Source organism: Pempheris klunzingeri, chromosome 2, assembly GCF_042242105.1.
Source record: "Pempheris klunzingeri isolate RE-2024b chromosome 2, fPemKlu1.hap1, whole genome shotgun sequence".
Classification (NCBI taxonomy): Eukaryota; Metazoa; Chordata; class Actinopteri; order Acropomatiformes; family Pempheridae; genus Pempheris; species Pempheris klunzingeri.
The window spans coordinates 5,712,481-5,736,876 of record NC_092013.1 but is presented as its reverse complement, the minus strand read 5'-3'; the positions used below and the strand labels follow the sequence as shown (position 1 = coordinate 5,736,876).

The following is a 24,396-nucleotide window of genomic DNA, read 5'->3' as shown; positions in this document are numbered from 1 at the left end:
GGAGGAGTGAGGTTGGATGGCGTGGACAGGCCGGAGATGACCGAGTTCTTCATATGTTTTGTGTGTAAATTCTTAATTTGTAAAGTAACTACTAACTAAATCTGTCAGATATAAGGGGTATAAAATGAAATACTTCTCAGATTTATTTATTTTTTTATATTACACAGGTTGACAGTTGAGTGATGGGGGCCTGTGGGGGCTCTGTGTCGTCCCTCGCTGACCCACCAGGGGGCAGCCTTGCGCTACAGAGACCGATGAGCTCCCTGAGAGGAGGAGGATAACATCAGCAGTGAGTCAACTCTTCCCCCAACTGCGGGGCGTGTCCCGTCAGGCCCCGAAACAGCCCTTCCTGCAAGAAATAAGTGCTGCGTGTCGATTTAAGTATGTAGACACATTCACTGAACCACAGGTTACGTGCACCTCTCATGATCCACATCATCTGACTGTGTTAAATCTGTGTTTCAGTATGCTACAGTGTATGGACCCCAGTCTGCACCTCAGTATCACACAGAAACAACTTCTGTCTCATTAAGTAGGAAATCTAACTTGCTGCAACATCTTAACACACACACACACACACACACACACACGCACGCACACATGCACACGCGCGCGCATTTTGCTTATTCAGGCTGCTTTGATCAATCATCACTCTGGAAAGTTTTCTCAGCGGGAGGGGCAACTCGATTTGCTCCAAGGGGCAGACAATCCTGCAGACTCTGACTGCCTGCAGAGGACCGAGGACGCAGAGGGAATCTGTAAAAGTGAATCCGTCCGTATTTCAAAGATGCCTCACAAGAGAAAAGGACACGGCCACCACAAAAACACCAAGGATGCGAAAGAAGTAAGTGCGTTTTCCTTCGATGCGTGGCTGACACACGGAGAAAATGGCTCGGACTACTTCAGGATGTTTCTGAGTACATAAAACGGGTCATTCTGAGACTACACTTACCCAAAGACTGCAGTAGATGTCCGTGTGTCATTGCAGTGCATGTTTTGGAGTGTGTGTGTGGTGTGAATGTTGTGCAGGGTGTTTGCAGGATCGATGCATCGATTAACCTTGTCCGCATCATCGGTTAATCGATACATCAGCTGTTGCCAAAAGCTACTGATAGGTTTTACTAGAGGGACCCCCCCACTCCTCCTCCACCTCCATCTCCTCCTGCAAACAATAACAGTTTCCCAGTTTAGCAGGAAACAGCCACAGTGAAGTTCCTTCTTTGGAAATCAGTGTGTGGTGATGCAGGATGGGGGTGTGGGGGGGGGGGGTGAGTGTGGGGGTGGCACAGTCACTGTACACAGGTCAGTGCAGGATTATTCTTTAGTAATGCGGAAGATCCAGAGACCCTGCTGGAGAAGGAGCCTGTGATCAGGCAGAGTCAGAAGAAGTTCAGACGTCTTTGTGAGATAATAGTGAGAAGTGTTTGGGGAGTGGCACTCTGTCGGGGAGAAGGCATGAGAGAAAAGATCCTGTGCTGAGGGCAGGAGAGAGAGAGAGAGAGAGAGAGAGAGAGAGCTGAACTTTCATTTCAGGCCAGTGTGTTTTCGCCTCCTGCTCCGTCATGGCGTACGCAAGGTACTGGATGTGTCTTGTGAGTACATCTGCTACTTTTCACACTCCTTCTCCACTTCTGTTTGCCCTTCTGGCGTGATGCTTTAATACCTGCTAAGTGATCTGTGGCATGCCAAGAGTGCAGAAAACCAGCACAACTAGTCTGAGGGTGTACGAGATCTGCTGACTAGTCTTTAAAAGTTGGCATAGGCTGCACAAGACAACCTTTGAATTGAAATTAATTAATTAATGGGCTTTGGCCTCATTCTTTTTACACACACTGTTTATATATGAGGGTGTGTGACTGATTAAACAGAGATAGGTTTAACACACACACAGTTTTTTCAGCTTAAGATTTGTCCCAGCTCTTCCTCAAAGTTAGCACCAGATAAAAAACACACACTGGTGTGTCTTATTATAGACTTTAAACTGTTTGTACTGAACTTTTACATTGAAATATTTTTTATTTTATTAGTTGTATTTTGTAGCTTTTACTTTTGTAGACTTTTACAAAAAATAAGAAGCAAGATGAGCAGCAAAATGTTAAAATATGAAACATTTATCGTGAGATGTTTAATGAAACCACCAGCAGAAGAGACCGAAGCCGCTGCATCCTGTACAGACGCTTCATTGATTTTTATCATTAACTTTAATTCCTCAAAGGCGTCTCGCATACAATAACAAGCTGCTGTTTGTTTGTGTGTGTGTTTGTGTGTAGCAAGGAGAGGCGGCTGATTCCCCGCTTGACGTCCATCATAGTAGCACGTCCTCAGTCTACTATCCCATCACAGAGTCCCACTATGGCAAGGTACCGACTTCACCTCCTCCTGCTGCTCGTAGACACCGAAACCTGAGAAGAAAAGTGTTAGATAATTTTTTTTCCCCCCCACATAATCTTGCAACATTGATTTTAAGATTGAGTATTTTTGGCCTAAATGTGCTTCTGAGTTTCAGTTTAAATGTTCTTCAAGTTAAATGCCTTTGAACAGACAAGAAAAATGAAGGAGTGAAAAAAGGGCCAATATAAATATAATTGTTGGGGTCATGAGAATCTTAAGATCTAAAAAGGGAGCTTGCATGTCAGAAATGTTTAAATAATCTTACATTCTGTAGATGAGTGCATTTTGTTGTGAAGTAAAGGGCCAGTCAGTATAATATATGTAAAGGAAACTCTAAGTTAGTGTTTGTCTCCCTCTGCTGAGAGCACTCACGCTTGAGAACCTGTGATCTGGTGAACGGTGACTCCTCAGGTCACAGCTGCTTGTCTGTAAACCTGCTGCCTGAGAAAGTTGTTGAGGAGGAGCAGTTGATTCCATTCTCTTAACTTTCCTGTATTTGTTTTAACCCATTATCAGTCATCAAAACATCTTAATGTAGAGTTGCTGACCTTGTAGCCTACTATACTCTCCTGGACTACTTTTATCTTTATCAGTAAAAACTTTACTAGGAGTCATATTTATCTTTACTTGGAGTTTGTCTTAATCGCTTTTGAAGTTAACGTGACAGTAAATGGCTGTAGAGTTGTGAATCTTTACCTACATAGGTGACCTGGTGTTTGAGGTGGTGAGTTTGTAAGTGTCTGAACTGCTTGTGGTGGCAGTAATGGTGACTCTAGTGCGACATGGGTCTAAATATAAAGAAGAGCAGTCTAGCAGAGGAGTCCTGTTTCACATGCACACTTATGTGGCCCTGCCATTTCCTCATTCATTTTCATAGTGTTAGCATATATAATCCCTCAGGTAACACTCCTATTTCTATTCAGCCAGATGTTATTTGCACTTACATGTCAGTAATCAGCAGCCCTTTTTGCCCCGTGTATGTTGGTAAGAAGATATTTTGTGTTTAATGTACTTTATTTGTGCTCGGCTTATTATTTTAACCCAAACCATGATCTTTTCCTAAACCTAACGAAATAGTGTTGATGCCTAAACCTAACCAAACTGCAGGTTGAAGACTAATAACAATAAAAGAAAACTGAAATATATAAGTTAAACGAGTTTCCAAAAACATTAAAGTCATTTACTGTTGGTCTCACACAGAATTTGAACCCCATCCTCCCAGCCAAGAGTCCTGTAACCAAACCTTAGAAATGTATCGTTCTTTATACTGTATCACTCATGAGTTCAAGTTTTTGTGCAAGTCTGATCAACTCCAGTCGAAGGCGAAGAGTTGCAAAATGATCGCATACCAAAGTAGTGATAAAAATGAATGTACTTTTGTTTCAGTAGGAGATGCACGACTCCCATGTTTCGTCAGTTAGTTTTACAGGCTGTCTCATTTGGCACTTGGCATCAGCAAAGGTGTGTCTGTCCGACGGGGAGTGTACCATACTGTGGGGGCATGTGCAAAAGCCTGTGTGCGGATATGTACACACATGTGCAAGCAGTGAGCAAGTGCATGCGCATTGCAATATGGAGCCATGTATATACCTGTGGCATGCATGCTGTGTCTTTGTCCCCTTCTCCTCTTAGCCTTCAGGTTCAGAAAAATGATGGAAGAGAAAACTTGCATGACTTCATTCCATTGCTGTGTGAACAGCAAGAGCAGTCTGACACTCCCTGCCCAACTCTCCTACGTCTTCCTGGGGAGGCACAGTTTGAGAACCTCTGGAATGCAGAATATTGAGCGTTTAAAGATGGAGTGTATGATTATAAAGCCCCTTGAGGAATATCTGGGGTTTGTGACATTCAGCTATATCAATAAAATAGACTTGACAGGATATGAGACTGTCAAAATCACGTAGTTCTACAAAACGCCATGGACTGTATATAAGAAGTGGACGCAGCCACTGTGACATCGCCCATTGGTCTGTGAACTGCCATTTTGAAGCCTCGACTTTGGCTTCACAGTCGTCGCCATCTTGGTTTTTTGGAGCCAGAAGTGACGTTCATTTCATGAAAACCGCCTCTGATTGGTTAGTCACAAGGTCCCCCAAATAGGACCATAATTAATTAGATGAACATCCGGCCGTGTTGAAGAAGCCTGTAAACTAGCGACTGAGACCTTAAACTCAGGCTCACTTTCTCGTAGATTTCCATAAAATCGGACTTCCTTTTGGAGCCTGTAGAGTCGCCCCCTGCAGGCCATTAGAAAGAACGCAGGTTTCTTTAGCGTTGGCTTCACTTCTCAGACCCAGAAGCTACATCCACTTCTTTTATACAGTCCATGATAAATGTACAACAGTTTTTAAATCATTCAATTCAGTTGTATTTTATTGCCACACCAGTTCTGTGTTATTAAGATATCACATAGCAGACAGGCCTTCCTGTATGCGTTTTAATAGCCTTTAATCATACATTTTAAAATTCTGGACATTGAGTTTTCACAACCGTTTAAACTGTGTGCTGCACAAACAGGAGTTTCATGTCCAGCTGGTTTAAACTCCTTCATAGTCATCTACATTATTCCCATCTTCTGCTGAGGTGTGCCACAAAAAACAGCTGAAAGGCTAATTATATTTGAAAGGCTTGGCTGCCCAAGCACAGACTGAATTCATCAGTGACTCGCTCAAAGGTTTTTATTGTCTGCAAACCCCACCCAAGAAATGCCCAAAGGTATGTGCAATACATCCAGGCCATAGGTGAGGTAAAGCCTCAGAGACGTGGCTGGAGTTGCACTTTGAATTCGCGTGGCCTCTTCTGTACATGAACACAATGGGAGGAAAGCGAAGTCTTTCTTTGAAGACATCTGAATATACTTCTTCTACACTGTCTATAATTGTGTTTTCATAATCAGAGGTAGTAAAGAATGCTGTATGTTAGCTGAATACGCTGCTAGAGCATCTCTCTTAAATAAGAAGTGCAGTAGGTGAAGGTTCGGGACACCCACACCCTCAGCTTTAGTAAATCTGTTATTTGTTCTGTAGAAACATATTCTTGTTATGTCATCACATTTTTTTTGCTGTTTTGATGCACAGAATCGTGATGAAATCTCCTCCATTTGCCAAAGATAACAGTGTTTTTATTGGCTCAGCCAACATTGTTACTGGGTGACCTGTTGTTGAAAAAACCAGGGTTTTTAATCAATATCATTCCCCGTGCTTATCATCAAGTGGTGATGTCAGTGTCGTGAAGGATCAGGCCCAGTTGTGTCAGCTCAGGTTTGTCTCTCTTGGCAGGCAGGTGATGCAGATGTAATACAAAACTCAAGTCTGATCCCTCCCTTTGCTCTCATAGGCGATTATGCAGCGAGGGTGGTTGCACAAGCTATCTTTTATTGCAGTGTGTACATACCAAGTGTGTACACAAGCCTGTGTGTGTCTCTATGCCTGTGTGTGCTCAGGGCCTGGATATGAACAGAAATCAGGGCGTGTGCTTGTTGATAAGTAGTTCGGATATTGTCTCAGATAAAATTGAACGTGTTTTAGAGTACTCTGCATTAAATAGTTACACATCTGCCTGTGTAGGCATATCTTTATGCATATGTGTGTGTGTGTGTGTGTGTGTGTGTGTGTGTGTGTTAAAGCTGTATCTGTTTCCCTAAGAAGCAGCTCAGGCGTGGCCCCTCATCCAGGAGGGTGTCAGCCCACGATCAGTTCACTTCCCCTTATAGCCCAGAGAGTTACAGCCCGGCCTCTTGTGACATCCACATCTGAGCCTCCCCTCCCTCACCCCCTTCTGCTCCCAGACCACGCCCCCCTTCTGTCCCTCCGCCCTCCCCCCTCCTCTCCCTGTCCCGTTCCCTTCCCTGCCTGTCGGAAACATGCTGCAAACCGACAGACAAGGCAGAGGTTGACATACACACACACATTCAGAGGCGCTTTCTGCCAACATGGGCCAGATACTGAGCTGGATCCGAGGCCCACGGGACGGCCCGGCCCTGCAGGATGTGGCTGTGGAGGAGCAGGTGTGTGAAAATGTGTGTGTGTTTATGTGTGTGCGCTTGTGTCATGAACTAATCCAAAAGCATCCATGTGTGTTTTGTTTTGTCAATGTTAGTCAGCCTGCAAATATGAAGGTACATACGTTAATAACGCTCTGTCTGCTGTTCTGGTGCTTCTGTCAGTCTTGTTGGTACAGTGTGTTTAACAAAGGACTTATAGGGGAAACACACATCAGGAGGAAAACTGTCTTGGCTCTTATCCAAGTCAGACCTCACTCTCTCACTCTCTATCTCTCTCTGCTGGAATGTGAGGCTGCTGGTCAACTTCTGCGAGTTCAGACCCAGAGTTTGGGTTTTGTAGTGGTGAGATACTAAATCAAAGCTGGGACAAGGCCTCCATTGTTTTGCTACCAGTTGCTACAAGCACCAAACCACATGGAAAATGGATAAATCCCAGTTAGTGCCGGTAGTTTTGAATAAGATATGTGTATTTCTTTTGTGCTGCGAATATCCTGATTTGATTTTCATAAAGAAGAACATTATGTTCCCTGTTTTTTTTTCAGGACAGGGTTTTTGAGTTTTTAGGTCTCGCCCAAATAGCATTCTCCTGTGATAATCTGCAGCAGCAGCAGCAGCAGCAGATCGCACAATGTGAAAGGGTGTGTAGCTGGAACAAGTCTTAAGGTCTTTGGACAAATTAAAATACAATGTGTGTCTGAGTGTGTGTGTGTGTGTGTGTGTGTTTGTGGTGTCGTAGCCTTTTGTTAGATTTCCACATGTCTTATGGTGGCGTGGTGATATGTGACAGGTCAACACTGGCTGTACTGATGTCAGTACGTTGTTATCAGGGCTGTGGTAGTTTGCTCTCAGTCACTTAATGTGTTAAAGGTTAAACAGAGAATGTGTTCTGGGAAGAGGGCTGCTCACAGACTGTTTTTTTTTTTTTTTTGTTATGTTTTGGCCCGAAGATTCCCAGCTCTGTGCTGCAGCAGTCTGCCTCCCCCACAACTCACCGTCATCTGGCACGATAATCATTAGACTGACAGGAAATGGCCACTGGGAAAACTTATCATTACAAAGCCTAAAAATGACAAGAAAGGTTGTAACATTTTGCATACCGTGATACAATTATCAGCTACTTCAACACTGCAGTGGATTCATAATTGAGTCCTAATTTGCATCAACATAACATTGTATTAAATGACCATGTGAGAGAGGTCACTCAGGCTTAAACCCACAGAGGATCTTCACCTGAATCCGCAGCTCAGCTTTACAGAGCTTCAGTTTCAGCTCTTTGCTCAGCTGTCCAGCCAGCTGACTCATTCCACCAAATAAAAGTCTGATGTTGTACATGTGCACTTTCCCACCGACAGGAAACGAGAAATCAAAACTCCAATTTCCCTCTTTTATCCCTTTTATTTAAGTAATCACAGACCAGCTGGATCTGTTGTTTCACTGTGCACTTCGCCGACATCGTGTCACAAGGTGTCTGGGAACTAAAGTTCAAAAGTCATAAACAGACATTTATTAAAACTCTCTCTGTATGGTAAAGTAAAAACAAAATGCATTAAATGGTCTAAAGGCAGGAGGGAGTCAGCTGTATTGATGACACACTTCAGCACATGACACACTGTAATTAACCCTCAGGCTATGTGTGTGTGTGTGTGTGTGTGTGTGTGTGTGTGTGTGAGTATGTGGCGGAGAGAACACGCTGTGCACCTGTGAGCCTAAACGCACTGTGCAGCTAAATATCATCCTCCCATTTCCTCTTAGATGTCTTTATCAAATATTTGTGTCTATCCCGTCGGTTGCACGTGTGTTATTTCCCAGCGTTCATCTGGGCCTGTCAGATTTCTCACCTCCCTGTCAGTTTAGCTCAAGTTGACTGCTGATCCAAACGCTGCTCATCTCAACAGTTATGTAAAAAAGCAACTCCGGGAGAGTTTCCAGGCCTCAGGGTTTACCTGAGAATGTGCTTCAGTGAGCCGTTGTTGTTCAGCACCAAACTCTGTCTGAACTTTTGTTCGGCTGTCTGTTTACATCTGCTGTGCTTGAGGAAAAGCTGATGCTTGTGGCCACATGATGTTTATCCAGTCAAGTAAGGTTTGGTAATGAAGACCCAACAGCCCGATTGCTTACTGGAAATTGTAATGTGATATATAATGCTCAAGATTCCTGGTATTGCTTCACATAAACATGTGAAAGTTGCCAGCTAAAGCTGATGATGACGTGTTAGCAAGCTTGTGATTATTATGAGCTAATTATCAAAATGGCCTGACTATATCTGGATTTTATGGTGGCTTCTGTGCTCCAAAGATTTACTCTGTCCTACCCTGTAATGTGAAGCTTATGTACTCTGCAGATGCACAACACAAGCCATGTGTAACATTTACAGACAGCAGATACTGTAGGTAAGTAGAGGAAGGTCCTGGTGTTCTTGTGTGTGTGTGTGTTTCTGGTGTGGGACGAACTGTGGGTCAACAAAGCCGGGGGTAAAGTGCAGCGCTTAATTTAGACATGCCAAGCGGACATGCAGCCGACCAATGCACATCTATAGGCACAGTGAATGGAGGGGGCTGTATGGGTGCACACTGTTTCAAACCTTTTGACTTTTTTTCCATCTTTGTTACTCTTGTTTAGAATATTGATGCACTACAATCTGCAGTGGTAATTCATGATTAAAAAGAAAGACAGTGATTTTTGGTGAATGGAGCTGTCAGTTTTAAATTATGCCTCTTGTTATGGCCGTGTTTGCTCTCCGCATTTGATTTTGATTCTAGTTGAGTGAATACAGGCAGTGCTGTTCACCTGCCAAATCTCATGTCTCAGATTTCCAAGCATCTCGTCTGAATTTGAACGCAACGCAAGTCAGTAATGGCTCAAGCTTGCAAGATACAGTGTTTACCATTAGAATACAAATACCAGAAAATGATGTGGCACCTTTATCAAGTCTCAACAAGCTGATCTATGTGCAGTGGTGAAGTGAAGTAAGGAGTTTGGTCTTGACCTGCTCCTTTTATAGAAAGTATCTTGAGATAACATTTGTTATCAATTGGCATTGCCTAACAAGGATTGATTGATCGATGCTACTCTCGACATCATTGCAAATGAGGGCACGCCCTCAATGATTCTGCAAGAATTAAGTAAAGGTTGAATGGCGCTTCCTGATCTTCCTATAGTTACTTTCTCAAAGTGAAAACAGCTGCCTGCTGCTCTGTGAAATTAGTGATGATTCTCTCTGGGTTTATTGGGGTCAGTGACCCCAATACAGGCAGTAACTTAATTGTAAGCGACGTCACCGATCTGAATCTGAATATTAACCTGGTTTGTGAAGCTGTCCAGTTTGCTCCTCTCCTCTACATTATTCCAGATTGTTTCTGCACAGTCAGCATACACACTGACAACAGGATTTTCATTTCAGAGTACATAGACTCCTCCTGGCAGCTGCTATTCATATTCAGACTCGGATTCACTCACTCTTTTATAACCTGAACAACTTTTTGGCAAAACATGCCTCTGTCTATCTAAGGTCTACCAGAAAATCTTCAGTTTAATATGGTTTTCACTGTGATCTGCTAAAGTAAACAATCAGTCCCGCGATTTCCCACAGAAACATGTTAACTATCAGCATCCTGCTCAGTGTTTTCCTTTGTGCTCCTACAAACAGAATCCAAAGCTCAGACTAGAAGATTTCGGCTTCACGGCTCTGATAGGTCAGTCCCTCAGGATGGGCAGGTCTGCTTCAGCTCACTGGTTGTCAGTTACCATGGGTCACCAAGTAAGGCGCTTGTATCCAGTGCAAGCATGCAAGCTTTCTTACAGAAACATACCAGCTCTTTCCCACACACACAAACACACACACACACACACACACACACACACACATAAACACTTACAGACTCAAAGATACAAAAGCAGAGGGCAGGCTCTGCTGTGTCAGTCGGGGCAAAGCTGGTAGAGAAGATTTATTTTGAAAGGTCCCAAAGCAGACAAATATTTCTACCAGGGCAGGGATTGTGCAACAAGATGAGGAGATTTGTGGTATGCCTAGTCGTCTCTTTAAAGATATTTTTAGACAAAAAGAACAAGGTCAGAGGAAACAATGCAAACACGCTCATTTCTGACTCCTTGTGTGTCTTTATTCAAAGTGATTTTCCTGCATCCTGTACGTAATCATCAACTTGCCCTGGCTGATGTTTAAGCAAGTCTATTCATGCTCTGGCCTCAAAGAAGAAATGTGTTTCTTATAGAGTAGCTAGAATTCATTGTGAGGTAATATAAATGGGAAAACCCCTCTGTTTGTTTACATATTTTTTAACATTATAATAACTATCGTGCCAACACTGAACAGCACTGAAACATTTAGTTCTTCTCCGTGTTTCTGTGCATTAAAAAGCATGAACTTTATTGCCAAAGTCAGGCTAAAATCTACATTTTGATCAGAAATAACATATTGTTCCTTTGCTTTGCACTACTTCAGTGGGCACTGCAGTGTTATAGTGCACAGACGAGACAAATGTGACACACGTACAGTGCAGTTCATGCCAGTCTTTTGTTAATTCGGCATAAAACAACAATGTGATGCAAAAGCTGACAGATGCAGTGAGCCAGTTTCAGATGACACTCGTACAATCCTCCATTCATGTCCATCTACGTGCTGTGACTATTTTTCGACACGAGAGGGTTCTGATCTCCAAAAACCCTCCCGAATCAACACATAGGACATGTTTTGTGTTACGGAGCGTTTATCTCAGAGATAGATAAAAGCCTCTGGATTAACTTTAGCAGCTAATCAATGCTGTGAAAAGTGAAGTGTGTGTGTGTGTGTGTGTGAGTGTTGACAGGGGAAAGGTCACTGCCATGTTTTCTCTAAACTCTTACATAACCTCTGGCTGCTGTCCAGAAGCTGTGTTTCCTGTCTGTTCTTTTGTTTGAGGGCTACTTTGAACAACAGAAGAGAACAAGTCTGAACTCGTGCTGATGGTCACGCTGTAACAGTCTCTAACTTCAACTGTGTCTTTCTTGCATTTAAGTCTTGCTGTTCTCTTTTCTGTGGCTGTCTTTGGGTGTGGTTTGGACTGCATGTGATGTGATCCCCCTCCCTCTCTCTCCTCTTTTCTTTCCAACCACACACACTCCGTCTCTGCTGTTTGAGTCTAGATTCCTAAGCAGTGAGTCTAACCGACACACCCAGACTGACGTGCTGAACTGCGATGCTGCAGCAAACCCCCGATTTCTGCCTCATCACTGCTCCTTCCCTCAACCCTGCCTTCACAGTAACTCTTTTCTGCGAGTATCTCGATGTGGGCCACCGTGTCTGTTATCAAACTGCAACATCCCTCCTCGCAAAGCCCGCCCTGACCCAGCTCAAAGTTTCCCTCAAGCTGACTTATTTATTTTTCCTGGCAGGCAGCGAGCAGTGGGTGGGTCTGTGTGCTCGCCTGTCCAATCTGACTGAGCCTGCTCCGCTGCCTTGTGGCTGAGGAGGTGGAGCCTGAGCAGCACAGGCTGGTTGCGCCGCTTCCAGGAGGCGGAGTTTTTCACTGCAGGGCGTGTGTGTGTGTGTATGTATGTGTGTTTACATGTGTGGGTGTGCATGCATGTGACATACAGTGTGTAGTTCCTAGCAGGACTCTAACCAGCTTCTGGTGGTACACACAGCAGCATATACAGAGGATACACACTCACAATCAAACCTATGGTACGTATCTGAACAGTATTTCCCCTTCATGAGCGCTCTTTTTGGAAATGTCTGTGTGTGGAAGGGCTTCCTGTTTGACTGATACCTGACAAATCACTTTGACCGCTGCTGTGCGGCAGGGCAGTGGTGACGATCAGGCACTTGGAGGCTTGCTTTTGACGTGTTGCAGTTTAACAGCAGCTCAACATGTTGTATTTGTGCGAGCGAGCAGCCTGTGGTGATCAAGTTTGCTGCTTTTCACTCTGTGAAGTTAAGGAAAGTTGGCAGAGGAGTAAATATCACTGTGTTGCTGTTATTGTGTCTTTCATGGACCCTGAGAGCAGTTGTCTCCACAGTAACAACGACAGGGGATCCAAATAAACAGTAAACAACCAACTGTATTTGTGTGCTGAGGACCACTGCAGCGGAATCTATTAATAGATTTAATTTAATTAATTCAGGGACTGACTGACTGCGGCTTTAAACAAGTTCATCTAACAGTATCAGTAAACCAGTGTTTGCTGCTTATTGTTGATTAAAACGTGCATCAGCATACAAGTGCAAGAGCAACGCTCATGCTTCTCCCTTTCTTCCCTCCTCTTGAGGTAAAGTCAGTTTGCTTTAAAAGGCTGATGAATCAAAGCCAAACAGAAAGAAGTAACATATATTCAAACTGTGCGGAATGAAGCAGAGTTTAGTGTGATTAAAAACCAATGCTGCTAAAGTGCCATGCTTTTTTTCTCTTTGTCTCTTTGATGCAAGTGCATTAATAGCACAGTGCCAGCCTATAACAGTAGGTTCACTCTTGGAATCTCCCCTACAGCAGTAATATTCATTCTCATGCAGCTCTGCCCTGAAACTTCACTCTGACGACAGACAACAGTGAGCTTCTTGGTACTGTTGCACCTCTGACCCACATTCTTGCCTTGTAACACTTTGTAGCCGTGGCAGCTAAGGAGCCGTATCCAACCATATGTGTGTCTGTGGTTCGTCGGGCGGGGCCCAACATTAGTCATCAGTTTTCATTGCAGGCACCAAGCTACTGCCTTAATCACTGTTGTTGGGTAAGGCCTGGATTTACTGCATTGTTTCTTCACGTCTGACGGACAAATACATTGTGAGCGACGTGTGTGATGCAGAGAGCAGCCCTGGATGGTCTGATGTTTAACGTATGTGCAGCCATAAAAAAAAAACAGGAAAAAGGGGCACAGGAAAGCTTCAACACATTGGCAGCTTCCGCCTGAGATGATGTGTCAAATTGAATGGATGCCAGTTTGGTTTCAAATGGCACCATGCTAGCAGCACTAGCCACGCTCTAAAGTCTCGCGTCTATTTTGACCACGCTCAGCTGGCAGTGTGCTCAGCTCTCCTAGAGTGACCATGATGTTGATGTCCGTGTCCTGTTCCCACCTTTGTCAGTCAGTGTTGTCCTCACTGGTTACTGCCACAGTGGCTGTAAAATACACAGTGTGTGTGTGTGTGTCCTGAGTGCCCTCCACTGACACGAGTTTTGGTCTGAAGGATTTTGTCTCATTATTTCTCACACTGATTTGATCCCAGTTGCTTGTGTGGCCTCTTGGCTCTTGGTGAAGAAAAGTTTTCCCTCTCGCTGTTGGTCACGTCTTTTTCCACCCGTGTCGTAGTTGAAACACATGACCACGTTTCACTGAAGGTCTGCGTGAGCCCTGAACTGACCTGCTGATTTATATTATGACACTGATTGAGAATATACTGCATGTCTGTGTCTGTATTCAAAGTTCTCATGGTGTTTATATGTCTCACTCTACAACGCGTTCTATGTGTCTGTCAGCTGTGAATTTCTGTTTAACGGCCTCAATATGTTCCTTATACAACAGATACACGGCAACTATCGACCCCTTCCCTTACCCCGACAAAATTTCTACCAGGTACAGCTGTATGAAATTTCTACCGTCTGCACATTGTTTTGTCAGTGTACAGGGGCTGGACAGAATAGCAGGAACACCTGACAGTGTGGTGTAACATCTAGTAGTCGCATCACAGTCTGCAAAAATGGCTGCAATGTTGAGGTAATTGTCACAGTCTCAACAGAAATGTAGTGGCCACTTAAAGGCAGGTTTTGCTGCAGGGCTTTCATATAGAATACATTAGACTGTAAAGTGTTCCTGTTACTTTGTCAGCCACCGTCGCATGACACGACGTCCCAAACCACGTGGGGCTAGCTTGTGCTCGGCTTGCTTTCGTTCCCCAATGTGGTTATGTGAAAAGCCAATGGAATGACGGGGTCTGTGAATGTACTTACTAACAAAATATGAGCCCCTGTTCATTTTAACAAAACTCTACAGCTACTGTGTTGCGTAGCTTCACGGGTAGGCAGGTTATCGAACCGTGAGCCACTTTTTTGTTACAAACATAAAGTAAGTTTTGTTTTGGTATGTGTACCTCAGCTCAAGTGTTGTATTGTCACTTGCACTGAAACATTTCAATTAATACCCACCCTACATCCACTGGGAGCTGTGGTTGCTAAATGCCAATGAAAATGTTGTTGTTAGAATGTGGAGTCACGTTTCAGCTTTTCCAGACAAACAAAACCTCTGCAAAATGATACTAGAGAGCAGCTAACTATGGAAGCAGAGCCGCATGTGACTCTTTTAGCTTTGTGGGTAGAGCACAAGTTTACACTAAAACCACTAGGATCCATTTTTGATTCCCCCTGAGGTCACCTGTGCAGCACATGCTGGGATGAAAACGCGTTCGTGATGGCGTAACGTGTGAAGCATGCTCTGAAAGCTTCTTGTTGTGTGCAGTGTGTCTGCGGATGGACGGCCTGTTACCTAGAAGCTGCTGTACAGGCGGCACGAGGAATGTAGGAATGCTGCGGTTTGGAGTCGCAGCAGACAGAAGGCTTGCAAAGCATTTAGGTGGGTCTCAGGTGAGCTCATAAAGGTTAGACTTCAAACTCTGGGGCGAGTTCAGGAGTTCAGTCTATAAGTACTTCAGTAAAACGTGTTCACAGTATGATGCTTTTGTTTGCTGTTTCAGTATGTACCAAATTTGTCTTATATATTTATATTACATATCATCAGCACGATAACACCATTTGCTTTAGAGCACAGTCCAGTAAAGAGACCTTTGTGTTAATGTGTTATGGACCATTCTTATTATAATGTGGTATTGATGACAGGAGTCATGTTTTATAGTTTCCCTCCTGTCTGTTATACTGCACATCCTATTTGAGAGAAATAAGCTGCCTGTTTGTGGAAAGTGTGGTTTTGTAAGTATCCGGGTGGGTTGTTCCTTTGATATATGCTGCCCTAACCTGTCACTCACTGACATCTGTGACCCTGAAGGCAGGAATGTTTGAATGGTTGTTGATGTCACACTGAGTATTTTGTCTGTACGGTTTTGAAGCATGATATCAAAATGCCTCTCCTCACTGATTCTAATGCAATTGCACATGGATGTTAGTTTACGCAGAAATTTACGTGCATTTATTCTGACCTACTGTCCGTAAACGTAACTTATTGAATGTGTAGAAAGGAGCAAAAAGTGGTGTTAAGATCAACAAGTAGAACACAGGTCTCATGGTTCTATGGTTTTGGTCGTGCGCTTTGTTTGTCAACTGCTCTCATATGATTAAACAGCAAATGAGTCACCAAATCCTCTTTGCCAACTTCCTTTGATTTCAACTGACACATTGCAAATTTATGGGGAGTTCCAAATATAGTTTGGACGTGATCTCTGAGAGCTCTGTGTGTGTGTCTCTAAGTGTCATTAGGTCACTGAGACATGATTTGTTTAGTTCTGATGAGACATCTGATATCATGTTTTAGAGAGGAAGGTGAAAGTCAACCCTGCAGTGACCACAATCCCTTTTAATCAAATGAAAGTAAAACTATCAACTCAGCCTTTTTCTGAATTATGTCAATGTTTTAAGGGTGGGTATCAAAACTCACTTGAGTTGCAACAGAGTTTAAAACTTGGCAACTTTCCTGTTTAAATATTGATCAGATATTGCCCCATAATTTCTTGAGTCTGATTTTTTTTTTTTTTTTGCATGCATGAATATGTGAAACATAATATAAGTTTGTATGTATAATATATTTCCATATAAACCTTCTTCTGGTATAATTGTTTGTATTGTGTACCATACTATTAATACAAATGGAAGCTTAACGGAGAAACATATGTTTACAGTGGGGCAAAAAAGTATTTAGTCAGCCACCAATTGTGCAAGTTCTCCCACTTAAAAAGATGAGAGAGGCCTGTGATTTTCATCATAGGTACACTTCAACTATGAGAGACAGAATGGGGGGAAAGAATCCAGGAAATCACATTGTAGGATTTTTAATGAATTAATTGGTAAATTCCGCGGTAAAATAAGCATTTGGTCACCTACAAACAAGCAAGATTTCTGGCTCTCACAGAGCTGTAACTTCTTCTTTAAGAGGCTCCTCTGTCCTCCACTCGTTACCTGTATTAATGGCACCTGTTTGAACTCGTTATCAGTATAAAAGACACCTGTCCACAACCTCAAACAGTCACACTCCAAACTCCACTATGGCCAAGACCAAAGAGCTGTCAAAGGACACCAGAAACAAAATTGTAGACCTGCACCAGGCTGGGAAGACTGAATCTGCAATAGGTAAGCAGCTTGGTGTGAAGAAATCAACTGTGGGAGCAATTATTAGAAAATGGAAGACATACAAGACCACTGATAATCTCCCTCGATCTGGGGCTCCACGCAAGATCTCACCCCGTGGGGTCAAAATGATCACAAGAACGGTGAGCAAAAATCCCAGAACCACACGGAGGGACCTAGTGAATGACCTGCAGAGAGCTGGGACCAAAGTAACAAAGGCTGCCATCAGTAACACACTACGCCACCAGGGACTCAAATCCTGCAGTGCCAGACGTGTCCCCCTGCTTAAGCCAGTACATGTCCAGGCCCGTCTGAAGTTTGCTAGAGAGCATTTGGATGATCCAGAAGAGGATTGGGAGAATGTCATATGGTCAGATGAAACCAAAATAGAACTTTTTGGTAAAAACTCAACTTGTTGTGCTTGGAGGAGAAAGAATGCTGAGTTGCATCCAAAGAACACCATACCTACTGTGAAGCATGGGGGTGGAAACATCATGCTTTGGGGCTGTTTTTCTGCAAAGGGACCAGGACGACTGATCCGTGTAAAGGAAAGAATGAATGGGGCCATGTATCGTGAGATTTTGAGTGAAAACCTCCTTCCATCAGCAAGGGCATTGAAGATGAAACGTGGCTGGGTCTTTCAGCATGACAATGATCCCAAACACACCGCCCGGGCAATGAAGGAGTGGCTTCGTAAGAAGCATTTCAAGGTCCTGGAGTGGCCTAGCCAGTCTCCAGATCTCAACCCCATAGAAAATCTTTGGAGGGAGTTGAAAGTCCGTGTTGCCCAGCGACAGCCCCAAAACATCACTGCTCCAGAGGAGATCTGCATGGAGGAATGGGCCAAAATACCAGGAACAGTGTGTGAAAACCTTGTGAAGACTTACAGAAAACGTTTGACCTCTGTCATTGCCAACAAAGGGTATATAACAAAGTATTGAGATGAACTTTTGTTATTGACCAAATACTTATTTTCCACCATAATTTGCAAATAAATTCTTTAAAAATCAGACAATGTGATTTTCTGAATTTTTTCAAACAGGTGCCATTAATACAGGTAACGAGTGGAGGACAGAGGAGCCTCTTAAAGAAGAAGTTACAGGTCTGTGAGAGCCAGAAATCTTGCTTGTTTGTAGGTGACCAAATACTTATTTTACCAAGGAATTTACCAATTAATTCATTAAAAATCCTACAATATGATTTCCTGGATTCTTTCCCCCCATTCTGTCTCTCATAGTTGAAGTGTACCTATGATGAAAATTACAGGCCTCTCATCTTTTTAAGTGGGAGAACTTGCACAATTGGTGGCTGACTAAATACTTTTTTGCCCCACTGTATATCGTCAACGTACGGTACTGACTAAATAAATGTTTGGTATTAATACTGAAATTCAGGTGTTTTGCCCCAGTATCAATACCTGAATGATCCGCAGGACTAGTTTGACCACATGCTGTCAAATCGTGGGACTTTTTAACTTTGGGACAATTCAGAACTTGGTCAACATGAAAATATCTCAGTGGCTCTCTATTTCAGCTGCAGGCTCATGCTGCCAAACACATCGGACACATCGCACATTACTACCCAGCATACAGTACTGCTTCCTTTTTCGGTTATTGAAGTGTTTTTTGTGGTAACTTGGCAACTATTAATGCTTACTGCAGTAAGAGGTGCAACATGACTTCCCCTGTGGCGGGGTGGGGATACCCTGGCAGCTTGTAACCTCACATCCTCCGTAATGCCACTTCCTCCTTATTCTCTCGCTAAATAGCGTTATCTTGGTACTTCTAAAAATCTGTCAATTGATAACAAAATGACCTTTGAACAGAGAAGTATGTCAAAATAGAATAATGGAAATAAGAAATGGGGCATGTTTGCATCATTTCGTTGGTCTTCACATTTTTTCTCCAGCTGAATGCATTAGTGAATTATAAGTCAAAAAAGCATCCATCTTTACTTAGAGAGAGATTTTCCAAGTAGTTATTGAGGGTTTGAGCCTGAAAGCTGGCCTATAGTTGAGGCAAAGCAAGAGTAAACCCTGTATGTGATTCACATGTGCTAACTCTGAGCTGGGTTGTGACCGTATTTGTGTTAAATGTCACACCGGGGTGTGAGGCAATCACTGACAGCACTGAGCTGCAATCATTTCTAAATCAGATTGCAGATGGTGGAGCAATTCACTACGTGCTCTGTTTCTCTTTGTGTCTCTTCGCTCCTCTTGTTCATCTTCATTTCCCTTCACCCGCTGTCGTCATTCACAGACATACATCCGGGCGTTAGCCTCCGTCCTGCCAGCTCAGTGTAACTGTAAAACATGATGCGCAGCTGGCTTGACAGGTTAACTTACTCCGAGGCTTACAGGTGTTTAGACATGGGATAATGATAATTGGAAGAAGAGTTTTTGTCGCTGCCATCTGTCAAGAATACGTTTTGCAGTGCCGTGACTGACAGACAAATGGTCTCACAAACTTGCCTGGTTAACATGAACAGACTGAGTAATGCTCACTAACTGGCTTGGTTAGGTCTGACACAGCAGCATACAATGGACTGGGCTGGATGTGAAACTGACTGCAGTCGCTCTGACCTGCTGCCAGTGGGGTGGAGGCTCTTTCTTCACACTGCCTGAAAGAGCTGGGCTGGGCTCTGCAGCATACAGGGCTCCACCTGGAGCCCTCGGCATGCCTCAGACATACTGAACTGCATGCACGGCTGCCTCCAAAGAGAAGTTTACAAAGCACTGTGTGCTTTTGTGAAACTAGATGCTTCTTCTTCAGTTCCTTCTGTGTAGCAGAGAGTACAAATGAGAGGAGTATGATTAGAATTGTAATTCTCCTTTACTGCTTCTGCTTAGACTTATAATGACACCCATTCAGTCTATTCTCACTGCAGGATAGTGCCAATAATGCTTGATTCCTGCAGTATTATAATGACAGTTTACTTTTACTTGTTTTGTGTTTTGTTGGGAATAGAAACTTTCAAGTGTGAGAAAAAAGTCTATACTTCTTAAACCCAGTAAAAATCTTCTTTGAGGTATTTTGTGGTTCTACTCTAAATTTGTGGGGCTTCCTAACATGCAGGTTCAGGCCCTCCAGTCTGAGGAACACGTGTGTACTAGAGCCTGACTGATATTTGGTCCAGCTCGGTTTATTGGTCAGTATTGGCTTATTTCAGACTTATTTCATATATTCAGCCTGCTAACTAAGAAGAAATTACACTACATAACAAACATGGTTCACATAGGTTGTTCTTAGGAGAGCCCTGACAAGTTTACTTTTTGGTACATATCTTTGTCACAATACTTTCAGTACTGCTTTGACAGACCTTGGTCCCTGAATGAGGTGAGTACACTAGTTTTATACAGTTTCATATAGCTACACATGTTAATTTACAAGTTGACCACTGTCTGTCAAAGTAGGTTGGTTACCTCACCTGGTTTAATGCTTATACTCAAAGAATATAAGAGATATAACCGAGGATATGGATACTTCATCTGTTTCCATTTGATTCTAATTGAATTCGAGGAGAGAAGTAATGTGAGATAGAACATTTGTGACATTTGGACCCCAAAATTGTATTATTTGTACTGTATTGTACTAATAATACAATACTAAATACTAAAATACAACATTTTCTGTCTTTTTTTTACCCGATGAAGGTCTGGGAACTGAAATGTTGTATTTTCAATAAAGTTTTTTTCAAGTAAAGGGACCGCGTCCGGGAGCTTTCTCTTCTCAGACTTAGACAATATAAAAGTAGGAATCAGATAATATTTTAAATTAAGGACACTCACAGTAGGAAAAGTAACTACATTTGTATGCTTTTTTATCATAGCGTGAGAAACAAACACTTAACACCTTTTTATAAGAGATGATACATGAAACCACACAGTCACTTCATTCTGTCATTATAATTTCTTTTCTGGAGTAAAATCCTCTCGTGCACATGAAATAATGTAATTTACATTTTGTGGCCACAGTTTGATGCATCTGCTAAAGAGACTCAACTATAATCAAGAGGAAATCTGAGACGAGCACCACTGACGCTGCGTCAGAAAGTGCAGCGCGGCACAGATTTGCTGCCATGTTTGTGTGAGGGTGGAAAAGAAGTCCGTCCTAGTTGGGTCTCTTTGAGGACTGATTTGAATGATCTCATCGTCCATTTTTACACGGCGTGACGTCAGCTGAAGAGCAGCTTGTCAAACCCTGCGTTCGTTGTCACGTGTTGTCCGTTGCTAAGGCGACCACAGGCAACAATAATACTCGGTTTCTTTGTTCTCTGTTGTCAAACAGCAGTCACACCCTGGAATGTAGCGCTTGAATCAACCCCCTCTGACTGCAGTGTGATGGATGTGCTTGTGGATACTGTGCAGCAGTACTTGAAGTTACTAGCAGATATGTTCTTTACCTCATCTCCTGCTCTGTTCTGTTCACTTCGAAGCTGTGGTGACAAACTTTTCAGCATGTTTTCCTCTGTGTCCAGAAATAAGCTGCAGGGAATGTTGAGTTTCCCACAAACGCAGACTCTTGTGAAACTGACATGTTTCTCTCTGTGAGTCTTGAACTGATTACGATGGTTTCTTGCTAGATTTGTACATGTGTAACTTCTCCCTCTCCCTCTCTCTGTTTGCTTCTTTGTCTCTCTCTAGTCGCAGCCGAGCCAGGCCACACCCAAACCGGCAGCTCAGGTCTCCACCGTGAAGCCTGCACAGTTTGAGGTATCAAACGTTCATCTCATCCTGCCTCTCTCTCTCTCTCTCTCTCAGACAAAACTCACATGCTGACTTCCTGTGTTCAATCAGTGCATTGCTGCCTGACTGACCTCAGACCTGCCCATTATCTGAACTATGTGTAGTGCTTCCTCTCCTGCTCCAGCATTGTGCTGCTTTCTGTTTTTGACCGTTTTAAGCAGAGCGAAGGGACAGATTCAGCTGTGCTCTCTGAGCGGTAGCACGCAGCTAAGAAAACTTTCCTCTTCCTTCCATTCAAGCACAAGCGTGGTAACACCCAGCGTCTCAGTAAGTGGGAAGCAGTTTAACCCCTTAATGCTGCTCTCGGACAATGGATCAAAGTGCCTGTCCCTTTGTGTTCAGTCAGATTTGTTCCTGATCGGAGTATTTTCCAGACGTTACGATAGTTCTTGTTTGTTTAAATGGGACTTTAGGAAGAGGACAAGTTAAGATAATTCACCAGTATTTTAATCAGGAACTCAGGAATTATAACAACACTTTATATAACTACATGCACTTTTGCATGTTTATTTATAAGATATTGGTCTTTGTTAACATACCAGTGTCAGGTCTGTTTCTAGAAAACAGTTGGCAGACTTCATCAAAGACTTTTTAGGTATTTGGCATAAACCGCTCTGTATTAAATGTCCGTCCAGTTTCTCCAGTCGGGTTTAGAGGAGACAACAACAGGACAAACTGGTCTTCTTGGACAAAAAAAATACTGAAAGTCACTTAATGGCTAGTTTTGTTTTGACAGAATGACATCTTTGAAACACCAGACTTTTAGGGAGTCTACAGCCAAACTGTTTTTCCAGTTTCTTACACTTCTTAAAGGCCAGACACTGTTTTAACAGAACAAGAGCCAGCCTGAAGTGTTTTCACTCGTCCTTCAACAACCGGGCCTCGACGGCGTCTATTTCTGTGCCCGGCTTGTACAAAATGGCTTTGGTGGGATATAAGTGATATGAAGGTGGCTGTGTGCAGAAAATAGGTGCAGCAATGTTTAAAATAGAATGAACTATAATATGAGAGAATGGTGTAGTTTTAAACTTGCATAGATATTTATATATATACATGTAGCTTGTATTACTCAGTCATTAACCTTCAGCTATAAGTGACTCTTGTTAGCTGCTGACCTCGGTGCCCCTTTTCATTCCTCGTGGTTGACTTTGCCATAGTCGGCTACAGCTGCTCGTGTTTCAGTGGCAGTGTCTATGAGCAGTGCTACACAGAAAGAACTATCTTTAGCTCTTTAATAAGTATTTTATTGATAATATAATTTGGAATAATCAGCTTGTGACACACCAGTTAGTCCGTGTCATGGTAAAATGGACTGTGAGTAATAATAAAACTGTGTGTCTAACTCAAATTAGTTCCCACTGTGCAGCATCTTCAAATCCTCAGATGTTTGTGTGTAAAATCAGTGTATTGCCCCTTTAACACTTCATTTTGTCACAAAACACTAAATACATTAGCAGTTGCCACCAAGAAAAGTATATAGGCAGTACAAGCATCCGTTGAGCTGTAATAAAGGTAGATGATCAACTTTTCCACACCTGGTGCGTTGCAGAAAGCTTCGTCAGGATCCGCCATGGCTACAAAGCCGGGGGTGGTTACCACGGCAACAGGCGGAGCCAAAGGAGGCGGTGTCACAGCAGGAGGAAGTGCTTCATTGGGGACAGCAGGAAAAGAGGCACCTAAAGCCAAACCAGAGGTAGACGGACTCTGGATGAGTAAAAGCAGGAAGGGGGGGCTTTTGGCTGTTTGGGGCGACGTAACACCGATCACTGCTTTCCTCTACACTCCGAGTGTGTGCTCGTCACGAGGCAGCTCACGTCTCCTCTTCACTGGCTTCCTCATCCTTTTCATCTTCCTTTTTCTGGCTCAGGCATCCAAACGTCTTGACCTGTCACGTGCATCAGAAGATGAACACTTGCTGTCTCACATTAATGAGCTCTCATGTCTTCACGCTTGGGATGAACGCTCACCACAAGCCGCACAGCTGCCCCCATGAATAACTTTCTCATGCTCCTTGGTTTGTAGACTAACACTACGCCGGCAGGTGCTACTGTTATTGACATGTCGTCTGCTGGGGCTGCTATTGTTGACGTGACATCAGCTGGGGCGAGGGGCGGTCCTAAACAGACGTCAAAGGTAATGATGTCATCATGACGAAGCCGCTGGTCGGCGCTTTTTCTTGTGTATTTACATTACTGCTGATCTTTTTACTGAAATTTAGATTTCAGCTGCAGGTACTTGAACATTTAACTGAATTTGTTGTTTAGGTTGTGATGTCTCGTCAGCAGAGACTGATGTGCCATGTGCTTGTGGGAAACTCCTACAAACATGATTTGTGTGTCAGCTACCAGATTCACACGATCTTCTTCACAGCGCTCTTGTTTGCTCGCTGCACTGCTTATTGTTACAGTCGTTGTGTCTGTTTTTTTTGTTAGTTTTTAGATATGATTTTCTGATAGCATCAGGGGAGAATACATTTCTAAGCAGCCGAACCTCACATATTCAAATACAGTGTGAGGGCTTCATGAATACACCAAAGTTTCAAGGCTCTGGGAGGCAGATAAGAAATTAAAAAAGTTTAGAAAAAGGTCAACAGTACTATAAAGAATACACATATTTTAAAGCATGAAAAAGCCCATGTTTAACCATACACACTGACCAGTGGTCAGATTCGCCTCAGCAGAGAGGTTGTATTTCTGCTTTAGTTGGACTTTATGTGGATCACCGCTCATCTTCTCCTGCTCCGTTTTCACTAACAGTGTTGAACGTGGTCCACATCTCTTGTCACTATGTTTTGCTGCTGTGAATCCTTCGGTCCTTGTTTATGTGAGTGAATCATTTGGCTACATGTTTGTAGACCGCACCTGTGTCCCAAGTCAAAGCCACAGCTCCGGCTCCTCCTCCTGCCGCTGGCACCACAGCAAGCGCTGCTGCGACCAAGCGTAAAGAAGACACAGCCAAGGTAGACTCAACTGCTACAG

At 43.2% G+C, this 24,396-nt stretch overlaps 1 protein-coding gene across 9 annotated transcripts in view; it reads left to right on the top strand.

Annotated features, from left to right (window-relative positions):
• The first annotated feature begins 772 nt into the window (after positions 1-772).
• cast (calpastatin) overlaps positions 773-24,396 on the top strand; it is a 35,589-nt gene continuing 11,965 nt past the window's right edge. For 3 of the 9 annotated variants that reach the window (XM_070839045.1, XM_070839020.1, XM_070839012.1), the window contains exons 1-4: positions 773-844; positions 2,271-2,360; positions 21,317-21,385; positions 22,968-23,111. In XM_070839045.1, the coding sequence (XP_070695146.1) occupies positions 788-844; positions 2,271-2,360; positions 21,317-21,385; positions 22,968-23,111 (360 nt within the window). In that variant the 5' untranslated portion in view covers positions 773-787. Of the gene's footprint in view, positions 845-2,270; positions 2,361-6,269; positions 6,398-13,909; positions 13,961-21,316; positions 21,386-22,967; positions 23,112-24,272; positions 24,378-24,396 lie in introns of those variants that run through there. The other 6 variants (XM_070839063.1, XM_070839029.1, XM_070839071.1 and 3 more) reach the window with 4 other exon arrangements.